Source organism: Girardinichthys multiradiatus, chromosome 3 (genome assembly GCF_021462225.1).
Source record: "Girardinichthys multiradiatus isolate DD_20200921_A chromosome 3, DD_fGirMul_XY1, whole genome shotgun sequence".
In the NCBI taxonomy this organism is placed as follows: Eukaryota; Metazoa; Chordata; class Actinopteri; order Cyprinodontiformes; family Goodeidae; genus Girardinichthys; species Girardinichthys multiradiatus.
Window position 1 is genome coordinate 32,133,209 of NC_061796.1, and position 19,912 is coordinate 32,153,120.

Consider the following 19,912-nt stretch of genomic DNA (forward strand, 5'->3'; position numbering starts at 1 on the left):
CCACAGCTTTGTTCTGAGCAGCAGAGGGCGTGCTGGGTCGGTCTTGGAGGTGATGTACGGAGACATAACAAGCACTCTGAGCAGACAGGATCATTAGAGCAGCTTCTGTACATGTGAAAGAATTAAAATTATTTTAGGAGATGCTCAGTAGTCTATTGTTGGAAAAGAATCACAATTAGAAGGCTAACAAAACTCAATCATGACCCCTCCAATTACTAAGACAAGGAGTTTGTTCTCATCAGAGGAGCCTCAGATCCTCTCTGCCCTTTACCTCCCCCTCATTAGCATAATCCCCCAGGAATACTGAGGATAATGAGTTGAGCTGCACCTTCAGTAAACATGCCTTGTGTCTCTTTCTCCGTGTGTGTGTGTGTGTGGGTGTGGCTGATGCTCAGCATGGACATGGTTCATTAGTCGAGCTTCTGCGTGATTCCTCTGGTTCTTTTTAATCACCCCTGTGAATCGACACTCTAATCAAGACCACTCCTGTACTTCAGCTGCAGTGCTACACACACACACACACTCTGGTTTTGCTATATGTAGTGAGGACCATGTGTTGACTCCCATTGACTTGCATTGATTTTCAGTCATTTTCAACCCTTTCTATGCCCTAACACTGACAATAACCCGAAACCTAACCATTACCAGTGCATGCCTATAACCTTAACTTAAAATCAATTCACTCTTTAGTCCTAAACCTAACCGTTAGCAAAACAGGTCATGAGGAACAATAAAATGTCCTCACTTTGGTACAAATGGTCCTTAATTTGATGGTGATATCGGAAAATTGGTTCTCATTGTGATGCCAAAACAGGAATACATACACACACACACATACATTTCTTCACCCGGCTCAGTCACTGAGTGTTTTTTCTTTATTCCCTCGCGTTATTAAGCCACTCATAGCGATGTGAAGTAACGTCTGATATCTTCCTGCCTTGTGCTACATGACATTTCATTAATAGTAATGGTTGTTATATCAGTGCCTTCCAACCTGAGCAGCTTGGAGTTTTGAAAAGGTCATGCAAATGATGGGAGCCAATAAATGATTATTGAAATAGAGAGAGGTGTAGTTCTGGTATTTGCCTTGTTTTAATTTGATCATTTCGCTTTTCTTCACCTTGATGGTGGTTATAAAACGCTTTATTAAGGCTAAATTTCAGTATTTCAGTACATTCTTTATAGGAGGTTTAATGTTTAGGGCATGAGATTCCCAAGGTACACTGTACTGCAAAATGTTTTCACTCATCTGCCTTCAAACCTGTGAACTGGAGTGATCCTATATATATCCCATATATGTCTGCTTAGCCTTTGCAGCTCTAATGGCTTAAACCAGGGGTGTCTAACTCCACTCCTCGAGGGCCAGTGTCCTGCATGTTTTACATTTGTCCCTGCTCCAACACATCTGATTCAAATGGCTGATTTACCACCTTGGTATGTCATCAAGGTCTGCAGAGGCCTACTAATTAAGCACACATTAAGTTCAGTTGTGTTGAACCAGGACAACACCTAAAACCTTCAGGACACCAGTCCTTGAGGGCAGACTTTGGACACCACTGGCTTAAACTCTTCTGAGAAGGCCTTTTTTTTTAGGTTCTTCCAGAGGTGCATTTGTGAGGTCAGACACTGATGTTGGACATGAAGGCCTGGCTCACCATCTCGCCTCTAATACATCCCAAAGGTGTTCTTTGAGGTTGAGTCTAGGACTCAGTACAGGCCAGTCAGATTCTTCCAGATCAAACTCTCTCATCCATGTCTTTATAGACCTTGTTTTGTGCACTGGTGTGCAGTCATGTTGAAACAGGAAGGCGTGAAACTGTAGAAATGTATTTGTATGTTGAAGCACTTAGTTCCTTTGACTTGAACTAAGGGGCTGACCCCAACTCCTAAAAAAACAGCCCTGCACCAGAATCCCCTATGCACCAAACTTTACACAAGACACAATGTGGTCAGACAAGTGGCAGTTACCTGGCAACTGCCAAACTCAGACTTGTCCATTGGATTCCAGACCGGGAGATGGGATTAGTCACTCCAGAGGATACGTCTTTGCTCTTCTAGATTCCCGGGGCAGCATGCTTCACATCACTGTATCAGACTTGATATCACCTGGTAATGGTAGGCTTGGATGCAGCTGCTCGGCCGCAGAAACCCATTCCACGAAGCTCCCTCTTATGCTAATCTGAAGGCCACAGGAAGTTTGGAGCTCTGTAGTTAATGACTCTTTAGAGACCACTACGCACCTTAGCATCCACCTGCTACTTTGTGACTGAGCTGTTGCGCTTGCCAATCACTTCTCCTTTAGTATAATACTACTAACAGTTGACTGTGGAATATTTAGTACCGAGGAAATTTCCAAGGCTGCAGTTCACTGAGCTCCTGAGAGCGATCCATCCTTTCACGAATATTTGGAGAAGCAGTTTGCCAGCCTTTAACACACCAGTGGCCATAGACGTGAATTTAACACCTTAATCCAATGACTCGGAAGGGTGACCCAATACTTTTAGCAATATCACAGTAATAGCCCAAAAACCTTAAACAAAAATGTATATCTAAAAGCTTTTAGTTAAAATTGAAAAGCAACAGTAATTACTACTGTGGCAAAAATAATCAAAAATGTTTATTACTGTTGGGGCAGCAAGGAACAATTATTTTGATAATCGATTAATCTGTACATAGATTTTTTGATTAATCGATTTAATATTCAGAAAGCTAAAGAAGCTTAATTGGAGATTTTTTACAGAATATGATCTATGCCACTTGAGGAGTTCTACATACAGCGAGTTTTTCATTTTAAATGCAAATGTATACAGGTCCTTCTCAAAATATTAACATATTGTGATAAAGTTCATTATTTTCCATAATGTCATGATGAAAATTTAACATTCATATATTTTAGATTCATTGCACACTAACTGAAATATTTCAGGTCTTTTATTGTCTTAATACGGATGATTTTGGCATACAGCTCATGAAAATTCAAAATTCCTATCTCACAAAATTAGCATATCATTAAAAGGGTCTCTAAACGAGCTATGAACCTAATCATCTGAATCAACGAGTTAACTCTAAACACCTGCAAAGGATTTCTGAGGCCTTTAAAACTCCCAGCCTGGTTCATCACTCAAAACCCCAATCATGGGTAAGACTGCCGACCTGACTGCTGTCCAGAAGGCCACTATTGACACCCTCAAGCAAGAGGGTAAGACACAGAAAGACATTTCTGAACAAATAGGCTGTTCCCAGAGTGCTGTATCAAGGCACCTCAGTGGGAAGTCTGTGGGAAGGAAAAAGTGTGGCAGAAAACGTTGCACAACGAGAAGAGGTGACCGGACCCTGAGGAAGATTGTGGAGAAGGGCCGATTCCAGAGCCACCGTGCACAGGCGTGTGCAGGAAATGGGCTACAGGTGCCGCATTCCCCAGGTCAAGCCACTTTTGAACCAGAAACAGTGGCAGAAGCGCCTGACCTGGGCTACAGAGAAGCAGCACTGGACTGTTGCTCAGTGGTCCAAAGTACTTTTTTCGGATGAAAGCAAATTCTGCATGTCATTCGGAAATCAAGATGCCAGAGTCTGGAGGAAGACTGGGGAGAAGGAAATGCCAAAATGCCAGAAGTCCAGTGTCAAGTACCCACAGTCAGTGATGGTCTGGGGTGCCGTGTCAGCTGCTGGTGTTGGTCCACTGTGTTTTATCAAGGGCAGGGTCAATGCAGCTAGCTATCAGGAGATTTTGGAGCACTTCATGCTTCAATCTGCTGAAATGCTTTATGGAGATGAAGATTTCATTCTTCAGCACGACCTGGCACCTGCTCACAGTGTCAAAACCACTGGTAAATGGTTTACTGACCATGGTATCACTGTGCTCAATTGGCCTGCCAACTCTCCTGACCTGAACCCCATAGCGAATCTGTGGGATATTGTGAAGAGAACGTTGAGAGACTCAAGACCCAACACTCTGGATGAGCTAAAGGCCGCTATCGAAGCATCCTGGGCCTCCATAAGACCTCAGCAGTGCCACAGGCTGATTGCCTCCATGTCACGCCGCATTGAAGCAGTCATTTCTGCCAAAGGATTCCCGACCAAGTATTGAGTGCATAACTGTACATGATTATTTGAAGGTTGACGTTTTTTGTATTAAAAACACTTTTCTTTTATTGGTCGGATGAAATATGCTAATTTTGTGAGATAGGAATTTTGGGTTTTCATGAGCTGTATGCCACAATCATCCATATTAAGACAATAAAATACCTGAAATATTTCAGTTAGTGTGCAATGAATCTAAAATATATGAATGTTAAATTTTCATCATGACATTATGGAAAATAATGAACTTTATCACAATATGCTAATATTTTGAGAAGGACCTGTATAGTTTTTGCACAATTTTGGCCTACTTACTGCTCTGAGTGAGTTCTTTCAGCAAATGATATGTTTTGGAGTCTGCATACTCCATTTAACGATTATTCGATTATTAAAGTAGTTGATGATTAATTCAATAATCAGTTAATCACGATTAATCTGATTATTTCAGCTCCAATTACTGTTAATTATTGTTATAACATTTCTAATTTGGTGAGAGACTTTTCTGAAGTTGTGCATCTTTATTTATGTGGCATGTCCAGCCATCGGTTTGTGAGCTTACTCTCAAGCGCACCTGGGTTGTGCATCACAACAATTATCCAAAGCACACCAGCAAGTCTACCTCTGAATGGTTAAAAAAAAACCAGTGAAGGTTTTACAATGTCCTAGTCAAAGTTTGGACTTAAATTCGATTGAGATGCTGTGGTGTGAGCTTAAAAAGGTTTTTATTATGGTCAAATACCATCCAGTGGGTCATACATGCTCTTTTCCATGAATAGATAAAATCATAGTAAATAAATAATTATATTTAATCAGGTCATCCTTTGCTATAAAATTTGTTTGATTTAAAATACTGAAGTGTGGCAAATCCGTAAGGGAGGTTTTTCACTTTACTTTAGGGTTTAACCTTGTCATTTGCTTAAATGGAGTAAGTAGAGACAGATGTCTGCTCTGATGGTGGAGTGCTTACAGAACAGAAAAATACAAACTATCCCTTTAAAACCTCATTACTTTGACTCAGCTAAAACAGCTGGATTTGGTTCCATATTTATCCTACATACAGAAAATTTATTTTATCTGGCACTCGACTTGTAAATAAACATAATTCAGCAATGTCCAAGTTACCTTATGTCTTTAAGAAAAATAAATAAACAGAATTATTATGGGACTTGTGCTTCTCCTATGCACTCTTTATCCTTTGCATAAGCACTCCTGTGCCAGATTTGCAGTGCAAGAAGTTCAGTCAAACTCTTTTGTTATTCCAGTTCTTATTTTCCACGTCGTTCTTTATTCCCCAGCTACTCGTCTCCCAATGAAGGGCGCCGCCACAGGCAGCATCATCGGCAGCATCATCGGCGTCATTCTGCTCCTGGCCCTCATCGGAACAGGCATAGCGTTGTACCGCAAACAAAAAGCCAAGAAACTTGCAGAGTGAGCATCTGTGACCAACTGAGCGTGGGCAGCTCAGTTTCACTTCACTTTTTTTTCCCTGTTCTTCGTAAATCTGTTCCCTTCAGATGGCACGGCATACAGCGTGCCTCACATTTGTGTGACTCACTAAACATGACAGCTGTGTGTTTTTGTTTCAGAGGTCCTCCAAGGTACAAGCCCCCTCCTCCCAAGAAAAACAACAGCTCTGCTAACAGGGTGAGTCACCAACATAAAATGCTTGTAAAGACAATTGTCAAGTTCTCTGTTAAAAACTCAAAGCTGATTATTATTTGATTTGATCTCTTGAAATGTATTGATTGATGTGTTTGTGTGTGTACCTCCACAGCCGATGATGTCGAGTAATGTCCCAGTAACTGAGGATAGACGTCTGCAAAGTCAATATTACTCCACCCAAAGCCAAGAGCCCATCACGGTGAGAGAGCCTTCTGCTTATAAATTAATCCAACTTTAATTTTAACTTTACTGGATAATCCTGAAGTTATTTTGAACACAGAGAGACCACTGAGCTTCTATCAAATATTCATTACATTACTCAACTCTTCTCCAGCATCATGATTTATTTATCAAATGTTTTTAGCTAGCTGCCCTTTAGCAGGGTGGTGAGTTCATCCCAAACTGTCTGAACCGATGTATAATATTTTATTAAAGTGGGGAAAAAATAGTTAAGACAACGCAAACTGCTCTATTAGTTTCACTAAAGTCTTCCTCAGCTAGTGGGGCAATCAAGGGTGATCCAGGGTAGGGCAGTGGCAACCCTATACATTTGCGGATGAGCTTTCATTACTTGTGTATTTATTTCAAATATTTTGTTTTTTTTTGTTTTTCAAAAGCTTCCCAATTTTTAAATGCTGTTGTCCTGGCCCCCATGTATGAAAACAATAAAAAAAACTCCTGAAATCCAGTTATGGCTTTAGGTTATGGTTTGCCAATCTCAAAGCTCTGATTTATTGCTATGTAAGTCATGTAGGCTTTAAGCATTTAGAAGGTGAAACCCAAGGGTTTGCTGCCACCACATCTTGCTTTATGGGGGGTTTGTGTCCACTTGCCTCCTCAGGTATCTGGTAGCAGCTAAACTATGCTTCATTCAGTATATTTAGGAGCACTCCAGGTCTTTATTTTTTTGGATCCTTTTCCTTGTTTGTAGACTATTAAAAATCATCTGAACCTTGCAGTGAAACCTTACCCACAACCGTCCCTGGTATTTAAGGTTTTCCATCTCCAGCACAGCAGATGTAGCTAATGAACTACTTGATGTGTGAGCCTATGAAGAATTTACCTTTGTGTATATAACCCTAACATTTACCTTTTGATTGTCATTGGCAGGACCTTGATGGCTACCAGGAAGAGGATGTTGATTGTCTTGAGGACCACGATGGAGAGCATTACTTCTCTGTTACCCCTTCAGGTTGGGATGACCCTGGGAACAATGAAGTCCCGTCTGCCTACATGGAGACAAATGTTGAGCCACAGGACGATAACGGGGGCCTTCACATCAGCCGTGCAGAAAGCTTTGTGTCATCCGCAATGATCGTCTGAGTCGTCATGAGAAATGGACGTTTGTGTGGATTTACTGGACACATTTTTGTTTCTAAAACACACAATTTCACTCTATGGTAGAGTAATAACTTTGGGGATGTGAATACTTTCTGCCACTGTGAGGTAATCGAGTTTAGATGTGTTGCTTCTATCAAATTGAGCAAGATACAAACTGCTGCTGTGCACTGCTGTAGCATACAGCTGCAAGAATGTAATATAACTAGAAGTTTGAAATCAGAGCATGATATACAGTTACAGACCATCTTCAGATTATTAGCACATTTATACATATCAGCCTGTTTATCAAGGAGAGACTTTAGAATATGAAATATTCCTACCTGCGGTGGTTATAAACGTAACTTGGTTGCATCTATAACCACCGCAGGTAGGATAGGAGAAGCACAGTAGAGCTTTGTAGCTGCATCTGTTGGTTTTCAAGCCCAGCTGGCATGAAGTCGGTGTGAAACAGGCATCCTGTGGAGAAGCCATTAGCTGCAGTTAATCAGCCAGCACAGAGACGAAAACCACAGACCGTGACGACATTAGGGTTTTTAAACTGCTGTCTTATCTTGTTTTAGCACATATTCTCTTAGCTTTTTCGTTGAGACTTTTTAAGATTGGGCAAAAAGCCTGAGAGCCATGTTTTTGTTTTTATGCAACAGCCTATTTACATCCTTCTTCCTGTCCTAAAGTCATAGAATGTTGCTAAATGCATTGCTATGTCTGAACACTGAAAAACATTTGTACCTGTTTTTTATTATTTACTACGTGTGGCAGTGTGTTCGGTTGGATTAATATAAATCTGCATTATAGCCATGAATCTGTTGCAATGAGGCTCTTACGATTGATTGTTGTTTTTTTTTAAGAGGTCATGAAGGGGTCGACATGCAGACAACTAAGTGTAATGTGTTGAATACTTTAAATCATCCCCCTAATGAATTTAAAGGGATTTCTTGTGTGTATGTGCTGGTGCCACAAGGGTGTTTCATATATAATTTGTTTCTATAACAGGTGATTTATGCTGGAAAATATCTAGTTTTAATTATATCTTATATGTAAATTTATCATTATTCTTGATTCAATAAAAACAAATTTTTATGTTGTATTGTGCAATGTATTCGTTGCAGCATCATATTCTCACCTCCAGTTGTTGTTTCACTTCTTTACCACCTGAGGGCAGTATTTACTGGGTGAGGGAGCACAGCTGAACAGTCTAGCCATGCTTGACACCTGCTAATGACTACCACAGAAAATACCCATTAGAGTGGGGTGTGCTCCTGGTGCTTAATGAGAGTCGTTTTGTGCCATTTGTCAGGAAATAGTGGAATGTGGTGCAAGATTAGGCTACAGTTCACACGCTGCATATGAGGACTGCATTGGCTCAACTGATACATTGTCGGACTCTTGTTCTGGTGCTTTCTCTCATCTTGTGTGACTCATCTCTTTCTATCCTGAGCTGCATTTCCTTCAGCCTCACACTCCAGCAGCACACGAAATGGCTTTTTTTGGATCAAGGTGATCCAGTTAAAGCACTTAAATCACGGCAAACAATTTCTCTTACAGATGCAGAATCTGGGCATTATGCAGATATCTCTGTAGTAGCACTGAATCGTATGTACACCACTCGTGTGTTGCAGCTTATCAGTATTAATTGGTACGGTGTGCTGCTGTGTCCTGGGCCTTTGCAGATTAGCCTGAGCTGCTGCAGATGAAGGCTAGCAGCACACCATGACTCTGCAGTCTGTTACCTCTCTGCCTGCATTCTGGTCACACATGAACAACAAGCTCCACAGAACTACTGAATGTATAATCGGTTGATTGCTGACATAATGTCTCATGCAGATAAAGGCCAGTCAGGTTTCCTATGCAGTCTGGAGAACATCTGGAATTTTAAATATTTTTCTGGTGTGGATGAATATGGAGACAAACAATTGGGGAGTGAAACATATTTGTATTTTAAGACCTTATTCCTTTTCCCAATATCTGAAAGCTGCCATTCCTTCCTGTATTGTTTATTCACACATCTTTCCATCCTTACTGATTTTCTTTCCTTTGTTTCATGTTCTTACATCCTGTTCCTTGTGCCCTTCTGTACCTCATTCTGTCCTCTCATAACCTCTTTCCACACTTTTGTTTTTGGCTTTTTCTACATTCTTTGACTTTCCTTCAGTCCTTTTTCTTTCTTCCTTCTATTCCATTATTCCTTGTCCTTTATTCCTTACCTCTTCCAATCCTTCCTTCCATCCATCTGTCCTTTCAATCCTTCCTGTGTTCTTTTACCCTTCCTTCCCTGTGTCCATGTTTTGCTTTCTTCCTAATGCCCCTTATTTCTAATTTTCTTTGTTTGTCCTCCATTCCATCCTTGTGTCCTTGCAGCTAGAAGAGTTGCAGCTATAACAGCTGCAACTCTTGGCTGTCCAAATGGTTTAGGAGTGTGTTCATTTGAATTTCTGACCATTCTTCCAGAATCACATTTGTGAGGTCATAGACTGATGTCAGACGAGAAAGCCTGGCTCTCAGTCTCCACTCTAATTAATCCTAAAGCTGTTCAGGTTGAGGTCAGGACTGTGCAGATCTGTCAAGGCCATCCACACCAAACTCTCTCATTCATGTTCAGAGGTCATTTCACTGGAACTAAGGGGCCAGGCCCAGCTCCTGAAAGACCACCCCACAGAATAATCCCTCCTCCAACAAACTTTACACTTGGCACAATACAGTCAGACAAGCACAGTTTTTCTGGCAACCACCAAACCCAGAGTCGTCTATCAGATTGCCAGATGGAGAAGCGTGATTCATCACTCAAGAGAATGCGCTTCCACTGCTCTAGAGCCCAGTGCTTTACATCACTGCATCCAACATTTTGCATTGCAATTGGTGATATACAGGTCCTTCTCAAAATATTAGCATATTGTGATAAAGTTAATTATTTTCCATAATGTCATGATAAAAATTTAACATTAATATATTTTAGATTCATTGCACACTAACGGAAATATTTCAGGTATTTTATTGTCTTAATACGGATGATTTTGGCATACAGCTCATGAAAACCCAAAATTCCTATCTCACAAAATTAGCATATCATTAAAAGGGTCTCTAAACGAGCTATGAACCTAATCATCTGAATCAACGAGTTAACTCTAAACACCTGCAAAAGATTCTTGAGGCCTTTAAAACTCCCAGCCTGGTTCATCACTCAAAACCCCAATCATGGGTAAGACTGCCGACCTGACTGCTGTCCAGAAGGCCACTATTGACACCCTCAAGCAAGAGGGTAAGACACAGAAAGAAATTTCTGAACGAATAGGCTGTTCCCAGAGTGCTGTATCAAGGCACCTCAGTGGGAAGTCTGTGGGAAGGAAAAAGTGTGGCAGAAAACGCTGCACAACGAGAAGAGGTGACCGGACCCTGAGGAAGATTGTGGAGAAGGGCCGATTCCAGACCTTGGGGGACCTGCGGAAGCAGTGGACTGAGTCTGGAGTAGAAACATCCAGAGCCACCGTGCACAGGCGTGTGCAGGAAATGGGCTACAGGTGCCGCATTCCCCAGACCTGGGCTACAGAGAAGCAGCACTGGACTGTTGCTCAGTGGTCCAAAGTACTTTTTTCGGATGAAAGCAAATTTTGCATGTCATTCGGAAATCAAGGTGCCAGAGTCTGGAGGAAGACTGGGGAGAAGGAAATGCCAAAATGCCAGAGGTCCAGTGTCAAGTACCCACAGTCAGTGATGGTCTGGGGTGCCGTGTCAGCTGCTGGTGTTGGTCCACTGTGTTTTATCAAGGGCAGGGTCAATGCAGCTAGCTATCAGGAGATTTTGGAGCACTTCATGCTTCCATCTGCTGAAAAGCTTTATGGAGATGAAGATTTCATTTTTCAGCACGACCTGGCACCTGCTCACAGTGCCAAAACCACTGGTAAATGGTTTACTGACCATGGTATCACTGTGCTCAATTGGCCTGCCAACTCTCCTGACCTGAATTGTGAAGAGAACGTTGAGAGACTCAAGACCCAACACTCTGGATGAGGTAAAGGCTGCTATCGAAGCATCCTGGGCCTCCATAAGACCTCAGCAGTGCCACAGGCTGATTGCCTCCATGCTACGCCGCATTGAAGCAGTCATTTCTGCCAAAGGATTCCCAACCAAGTATTGAGTGCATAACTGTACATGATTATTTGAAGGTTGACGTTTTTTGTATTAAAAACACTTTTCTTTTATTGGTCGGATGAAATATGCTAATATTGTGAGATAGGAATTTTGGGTTTTCATGAGCTGTATGCCAAAATCATCCGTATTAAGACAATAAAAGACCTGAAATATTTCAGTTAGTGTGCAATGAATCTAAAATATATGAATGTTAAATTTTCATCATGACATTATGGAAAATAATGAACTTTATCACAATATGCTAATATTTTGAGAAGGACCTGTATGGCTTGGATGCAGCTGCTTGGCCATGGAAACCCATTCCATGAAGCTCTCTACACACTGTTCTTGAGCTAATCTGAAGGCCACATGAAGTTTGGAGGTCTGTAGTAATTGACTCTAAAGAAAGTTTGCAACCTATGAGCATCAGCATCTGCTGTCCTTTTACGTGGCTGAGTTGCTGTTGTTTTCCAGTCGCTTCCATTTATAATATACTGACAGTTGATAATGGAATATTTAGGAGCAAGAAAATATCATGGCTAGACTTGTTGCACAGGTTGCATCCTATAAAGCTGCAAGAGCTGAGACTGGTGCAGAGGTTCACTTTCCAGCAAGACAGCGACTCTAAACATACAGACAGAGCTGCAATGGAATGGTTTAAGCATATTAATGTGTTAGAATGACCTAGTCAAAGTCCAGACCTAATTGGGACTGTGGCAACACAAGTGCTAAAGAATGGACAAATTCCTCAGTCTCTTGATGTGCAAAACTGGCAGAGACACACTCTTCATATTTTCATTTCCAAAATCCTTTGAAACTCATGTGTAATTTTTCTCCCAATGTACAATCACTCAATACTTTGTGAAAAGTGTGGTTGTAATCAAATTTGGGATTTTATCCTCTTGCAAGGCACTGTAAAAAAAAAAAAAAGAAACTGGGACTGCACTAGAGTGTGTTTTCTTTTCCCATGACTGTCAAATCGATCAAAGACTTTTAGACTTAACAAGAAGGAACATTTCTCAGTAGAGAACGCGCTCAGCCTGTACCCTGTTATACTAATATAACTGTTCTGAGTATTTGCCCCATTACAGGATTAGCAGACCTTGTGAACTAGCAGCCAGGTAACCAGGAGTGAGGAATAAGGCAGAGAATAAAGCTCTCGTGCTTCCAGCGCTGCTAAGCCGGTTAAAAATAGAGGCAGAAGAGAAGGGATTGAGAGAATCAGGGTGGACAGAAAAGTTGTGGGAAGGAGCAAATGACTGAATTGACTCACAGCAAAGTAGGTGATCGGGGATTTACTGAGTGACCTTGCAGCTTGAGATTTTGGTGATCCTGGCAGCTCATTTTAAAGCCACCAGCTATTTGACACTATGGACAAACTCTGCCCAGACTCGCCATGTGTATGACGATGATGAGCATGTTTGGCTGCATGCTGATGGCTTGGTTGGTGAGTAAAGGACACATTGATTTATAAATACAAGCCTGAAAGGGATAAACGCACCCCAGTGTTTTAAACAAAACCAACAAATGAATGCAGAAATGGGATAAAATTTGATTATTTTATCTCCTATGAAATATGTAGAAGTTGACTTGAGATGTTGATCTGAACAATAATTGGTTCCCTGAAAGGAGGAAATAAACCCCCAACTGATTGTTCTATATGTACTGGCTTTCATTTAAGCCTCTCTCACTTTGTTTCCCACCCTTTCTGTTCTTGCTTATCATGACTATTTCTGTAAACTTCAGGCCAGAAGGGCATGCTGTGTGAAAGAGCAGGAGGACGAAGGGGGCACGAACACTGGTGACACGGTGAGTGACGCTGTGAAGCCACCAGCGCACACATGAAGGGATGGAAACTGTGAGGGGGCTGATGGAGCGAGTGAATGAGGGCTGGGAAAAAGGAAGACAGAGAGGCTTTCGAGGATTAAAGTGGAGTGTAAGGTGGAGGACAGAGAAGGCCAGTGGACAGCTGGGGGAGGCCGGGTTCAGATTGGTTGAAATTTGAGGTATTTGTTCTGAACTATTGAATAAGTCAGATAAATACTGCTTTATGAATCACAGATCTATCTAAAATGTGGAAAAGAATAATCAGTGACCGCTTTATCTAAAGGGTCGAGTTTATATCTGGACAATACACATTACTTTAACAGAGTAAAGCAGGTCTAAAAATATCAGAGGAATGTAAATGTTACAATGTTGAGAGACCAAACTATCTGCTTGGCACATGTTGCTGTTTCACACATCACGGACAGCTGCCCACTGAATGTGGCAACCAGAAGCTGTTATATTTTAAACCTCCTCATTGGCTGCATTCAGAAAAAAGAAGAAAACATTTTTATAGCACTTTTAAATTCACGCATTGAGAGGAAAACACAAGTAACTTCTGATTTAGTAATGTTGATTTATAGAAATTTATGCACACTTCCTTACAAATGTAGTTGTACTCGTTGGGTTGTTGGGCGTGATTTAGCGGAACAGTGGGACCCCATATGTGGAGGTTATGAGTCCTCACTGCAGGACTCATAACCTCCCAACCTTGGGACTTTAGCTGCATGTCTTTCTCTCTCTGCTCTTTTCTTGTCTGATTACTGTCAATAAATGTCACTAGGGCCACAAAATATTTTAAAAAGAACACTCCTTAAACTGGATTCATGTTTATGGTGTTGGGAAGTAAAACCAGGCTGGTTTTCCAGCTTCTTGTTATCTTTCAGGATTTCCCTGTATTTAGCTCCATTTTCCACATTTGATCAGTTTCATGCAAAAGAAAACCATCCCCCAGAATGATGCTGCCATCACCACGTTTTGCATGTGGGCCAAAAAGTTTTATTTTGGTCTTAGCTGACCAGCCCACCTTATTTCACATGTTTGTCATGTCCCCTTGGACAACATAGCCTCTAGGATCATTCGAGCAGTCAAACCCCTCCACCACGTTAAAGTCACGGTTCAAGGAGGGGAACCCGGTTCCAGATAAAGCGGGAGACGACGAGTGTCAGTTTGAGTACGAGTGTTGTGTCCCCCACGTGGCTGGTGGCATGCTGCTACTGGAACATCCATCAAGGCCAGATTTGTGGAGTGCATGATTAATAGTTGCCCTGTTACCAGATTGTCCTACCTGAACTTTGGATCTCTGCAGCCTCTCCAGAGTCACGATGGGCCTCTCAGCTGCTTTAGTTATTAATACTTTCCTGTCAGTTTAGGTTGACAGCCATATCTGGTAGGTTTGGAGTTGTGGCATGCTCCCTTCATTTTTGGATGACACATTGAATGATTGATGGATGGACTGAAGCCATCTTCTCTGGGTGATGTCTATTGTTTTATAACCTAACTACCTTATCTCTGACCTAACTGCTGTGTTCCTTGGTCTCCATGATGCTGATTGTTCACTGAGGTTATCTAAAAAACCTTCACAGAATTTCTGGATTTATACTGAGATTAAAGTAGGTGAATATTAAGAGGAATTGGCTTTTATTTAGGGGTATTAGAGTATAGGGGGATGAATATGCATGTGAAACATTTCAGATTCCTATTTGTAAAATAAAACAAAACAATGTTTATTTTTCCTTCTACATCAAATTATGCCCAGGTGGTTCATATGTTTGGAAAAAATAATAGGATGCTTCCAAGTAGAAACAAAATGTTTTTTTCATTGAGCCATTCTTTTTTTAAGCATGTCCAATTAAGATTTCTGTCTCTTCACTGATTTCAGTGTACATTTGAAGTGTACAGAAAGAATAGGGGCCGTTGTCAGAGTTCAGAGCTCATTGCGATTTGTACAGCTCCAGATGGGTTTGCTTCCTGTTTATCATTTTAACGTAGTTCTGTTGTAGAATCTAACATTACATCATCCCAAATTATTCTTCAGCATGGAGTTCCACAGGGTTCTCTTCTAGGCCACCTTTGCTTTACTTATATTCTGTTTCAAGATTGGTTTCCCATCACTGCTATGCAGATGATGATCAGCTATTTATTACTTATAAGTAGTTCATCTCAACGGTCTAATCTCACAGAATAGTTTGAAATATATAAAATTATGGCTGTCGGATAACTTTTTTCTCCAGTAAAAAAAAGGTAAAAACTGAGGTTCTGATTTATGAGCTGGATACATTGGTCTCACATATTGTTGAAAACCTTGATTCACTTTTTCAAACATTAAACCCTACCATTAAAAGTTTGGGATTGAGTTTGTTTTGATGGTAACTTCTCATTTGTTCATTCCTATCTTTACAGTTCAGGAAATTTGGTAATCTGAGCGATAAATATCTAATACTGACGTATTAATGGTTATTCTTGCTTTTATCTACTCTCACATAAATTATCATAATTCTCTTTTTACGTGCCACAGTAAAACTCATCTTATTTTACTTGATTGTAATTTATCTTTTTATTAATGTTATTTTACTGTGAAGCACCTTAAGATTTTTATCTCAAAATTTGCTTAATAAATAAATTGTACTTTCTTAAAATTATCCATAGCCATGGAAGATTAATTTCACCAACATGTTTCTTCTCACTAAAAGTAATATTAACATTTTGCTAAGGTCTGGTGGAAGCTAAAGATTAGGGTGATGGCATAAAGGCCATACCATTGCCACAGATGAAAAATACCATCGCCAAGAAAGGCTTTTCCAATGGTTATTGAGAAGGGTATGAATCATTTTCGACCTGCCATGCTTTGTTGAAATGTGAGTTAAAAACAGAAACATTTCTCAACTTGTACATTGTCTTATCTTTTGAGGTATGCGTGTGCCAATTCCTTTTTATTAATGTAAAGACATTGAAAAAGTGATTCATGATTTCCGTCACCTCTCATGTGGACAATTGTAACGCTTTGAATATTGGCTTAGATCAATCATCTCTAGATGACCTACAAGTCGTTCAGAATGCAGTAGCTTGTCTTTTAACAGGTACTAAAAAACAAGAACACATATCTCCAATCCTGGCTTTGATTTTAAGGACTTTGAGGTCTACATCTGCAGTCCACTGAGAGCTCTCCGGTCAACCAACCAGCTCCTCTTACATGCTTCATGATCCAAATTCAAACGTAAAGATGATCGAACCTTTGCAGTGGTTGCTCCAAACAGCTAACAGTATATCCAAACAGAAATAGTTTATCCTCTCATATTTATTTTGTTCTGCAAACCCATCCTTTCTCCTTGCCGTTCGACTGAAGCAGAATATGAGACCCAAATGGATCTGATAGTTGTAGGTAGTATTTGGTATTTTATCTACTTTATTTGTTAGTTTTCTCTTTTGTTTTATTGTTTATACTATTTAACTGCTTTGCTTGACTGAATTGTAAAGCACTTTGGTCAACTTCTGTTCTTTTAATGTACTATAAAAATAATTCTTAGAACTTGGCTTTAAATATAGGGGAGCTTTAACATCACATACAGTGCCTTGCAAAAGTATTCGGCCCCCTTGAACTTTTCAACCTCTTGCCACATTTCAGGCTTCAAACATAAAGATATAAAATTCAAATTTTTTGTGAAGAATCAACAACAAGTGGGACACAATCATGAAGTGGAATTAAATTTATTGGATGTGTCAAACTTCTTTAACAAATAAAAAACTGATTATTATTCAATATTATTCAGAAACAATATTATTCGGCCCCCTTGCGTTACTACTTTCTGGCTCCACCCTTTGATGCAATTACAGCTGCAAGTCTCTTGGGGAATGTCTCTATCAGTTTTGCACATCGAGAGACTGAAATTCTTGCCCATTCTTCCTTGCAAAACAGCTCGAGCTCAGTGAGGTTGGATGGAGAGCGTTCGTGAACAGCAGTTTTCAGCTCTTTCCACAGATTCTTGATTGGATTCAGGTCTGGACTTTGACTTGGCCATTCCAACACCTGGATATGTTTATTTGTGAACCACTCCATTGTAGATTTGGCTTTATGTTGTGGATCATTGTCTTGTTGGAAGATAAATCTCCGTCCCAGTCTCAGGTTTCTTGCAGACTCCAACAGGTTTTCTTCCAGAATGGTTCTGTATTTGGTCCCATCCATCTTCCCATCAATTTTGACCATCTTCCCTGTCCCTGCTGACAAAAAGCAGGCCCAAACCATGATGCTGCCACCACCATGTTTGACAGTGGGGATGGTGTGTTCAGGGTGATGAGTTGTGTTGCTTTTACGCCAAACATATCGTTTTGAATTGTGGCCAAACAGTTTAATTTTGGTTTCATCTGACCAGAGCACCTTCTTCCACATGTTTGGTGTGTCTCCCAGGTGGCTTGTGGCAAACTTTAAACGAGAGTTTTTATGGATATCTTTGAGAAATGGCTTTCTTCTTTCCACTCTTCCATAAAGGCCAGATTTGTGCAGTGTACGACTGATTGTTGTCCTATGGACAGACTCTCCCACCTCAGCTGTAGATCTCTGCAGTTCATCCAGAGTGATCATGGGTCTCTGATCAGTCTTCTCCTTGTTCGAGATGAAAGTTTAGAGGGATTTGCAGTGGTCTGATACTCCTTCCATTTCAATATGATTGCTTGCACAGTGCTCCTTGGGATGTTTAAAGCTTGGGAAATCTTTTAGTATCCAAATCCGGCTTTAAACTTCTCCACAACAGTATCTCCGACCTGCCTGGTGTGTTCCTTGGTCTTCATGATGCTCTCTGCACTTTGAACAGAACCCTGAGACTATCACAGAGCAGGTGCATTTATACGGAGACTTGATTACACACAGGTGGATTCTATTTATCATCATCAGTCATTTGGGACAACATTGGATCATTCAGAGATCCTCACTGAACCTCTGGAGTGAGTTTGCTGCACTGAAAGTAAAGGGGCCGAATAATATTGCACGCCCCACTTTTAAGTTTTTTATTTGTTAAAAACGTTTGACACATCCAATAAATTTAATTCCACTTCACGACTGTGTCCCTCTTGTTGTTGATTCTTCACAAAAAATTTGAATTTTATATCTTTATGTTTGAAGCCTGAAATGTGGCAAGATGTTGACCAGTTCAAGGGGGCCGATTACTTTCGCAAGGCACTGTATCTCAGCTAAGGAGAGAGGGCTCATGTAGCTTCATATAGCGACTGATTAAAGCTTATTCCAGCTCACTTGTATTGGAGCTTAAATTTTCTTCCGTCTCATCATCATAATCACACCAAACTGTTTAAGATATCTGTGCTGCTTGCTTATGCACCCTATGACTGTCACCCTTTCCATCGCATCAGATAATCTGGCTACATAGTCATACACTTTCATCCTGAATTCCAAAGACATCTTATAAAATACTTACAAGATCTAAAATGCAAACCTTTTGCTGTTTTGATATTATTGAGACACCTTGTTTATTTCAAGAAAATGTCGACAAACTGGACCTCTTACATTAGCCTAAATTATAGTAATGAGTTATCATAAATCAAGAAATCAGATTTATAAATCTATGGAGCAGCTGATGTCCTACATCCACATATTTCTTTTGCTTGGTGCAGATTTTGAAGCTTCATCAGCATCAACATTAGCAATTTTAGTGAGTAGTGGCCATATTTTTATTTTCAACCTTTTCTTGACTGATACCTTCTTGTGCTGCTCCCCAACAGTTGGGCACTCAGCTACGACCTCCACCTCAGGTCATGTAATGGGTTCAAGTGATACCAGCAGAATATTTAGTCCAAGAGGGATAAAAAGCAAAGCAATCAAAACGTTCAGTAATGAGCACAATTAGATTTGTTTAAGTTATGAAGATGATCATCATCCTTCTCTTTACCATTCTCTTTAACCTCAGCATCCTTTCTAGCATCCATCATGGCTTGTGGATCACCATGAGTCCTGCTTCAACTCAAACAAATGAGGCTGAATGCTTCCCCCCTGTCTGGTCTGATTTTACAAAATCTGTGCTTAGAGCTCAAGGAAAAAGTATATTGGACTGGAGGAATCCATGTTAGAGTTTACAAAAACCAAGAAATCTCCCCTTCAAATTCACTTCTTTCTGTCAAATTCAGCGGTTTACTTCTTTTTTCTCCCCTTTAGTTGTTTCTGCCCTGATGTTCGAGGACAGGGCTTTGTTTTTCCAAGCCAATTTATTTAGTTTATTTCTACAAAACCCTGCAGTGGAAATCTTGTTAATCTTGCTGCTGTTTGTTATAATTGTACTATTTGTTTTAATAAACCTATTGTTGCTTGGTGTCGAGGTGTCTTGTATGTGGGGATGTTCACAGCTGTAAGGAGGCTCCCAGATCAAATTGTGTCTAGGGCCTCAATCCCCCTATGGTCTGCTTAGCTTCTATAAGTATTTTTGTTTATTTATTTACAGGTGCATCTCAATAATTTTGTATATTATTAAAAAGTTCATTTACTTCAGTAACTCAGTTCACTGAGTGAAACACGTTATATAGATTAATTCCATACAAACGGATGTTTTCAAGCCTTTATTTCTATCAATTATGATGATTTTCTGACAATTATGATGATTTTCTGTCAATTCTGAAGATTTTCTGTCAATTCTTCCACTTAAACCGAATAAAAACATGACATTTGAGATTACATCAGGCCAATAAAAAACATTTTATTACAGAAATGTGTGCCTAATGAAAGGTATGTTTAATACCTGCTGAAAGGTGTTTTTTCTTTTTCAAAACTTACTTTTAATCTGACAAACGAGCTTCATTGGAACGCATATAAAAATTTACTGAGATGTACCAATATTTATTTAATTGTTTTTTTGTTTTTTTTACTGTTCAATAAGATTAA

General features: G+C 40.2%; 1 protein-coding gene across 1 annotated transcript in view; it reads left to right on the forward strand.

Annotated features, from left to right (window-relative positions):
* Positions 1 to 8,168, forward strand: part of LOC124865500 (nectin-2-like) — a 121,226-nt gene extending 113,058 nt beyond the window's left edge. The window contains exons 7-10 of the mRNA XM_047360626.1: positions 5,376 to 5,508; positions 5,667 to 5,724; positions 5,855 to 5,941; positions 6,853 to 8,168. Coding sequence (XP_047216582.1) covers positions 5,376 to 5,508; positions 5,667 to 5,724; positions 5,855 to 5,941; positions 6,853 to 7,065 — 491 coding nt within the window. The 3' untranslated portion in view covers positions 7,066 to 8,168. The remainder of the gene's footprint in view (positions 1 to 5,375; positions 5,509 to 5,666; positions 5,725 to 5,854; positions 5,942 to 6,852) is intronic.
* Positions 8,169 to 19,912: the final 11,744 nt, after the last annotated feature.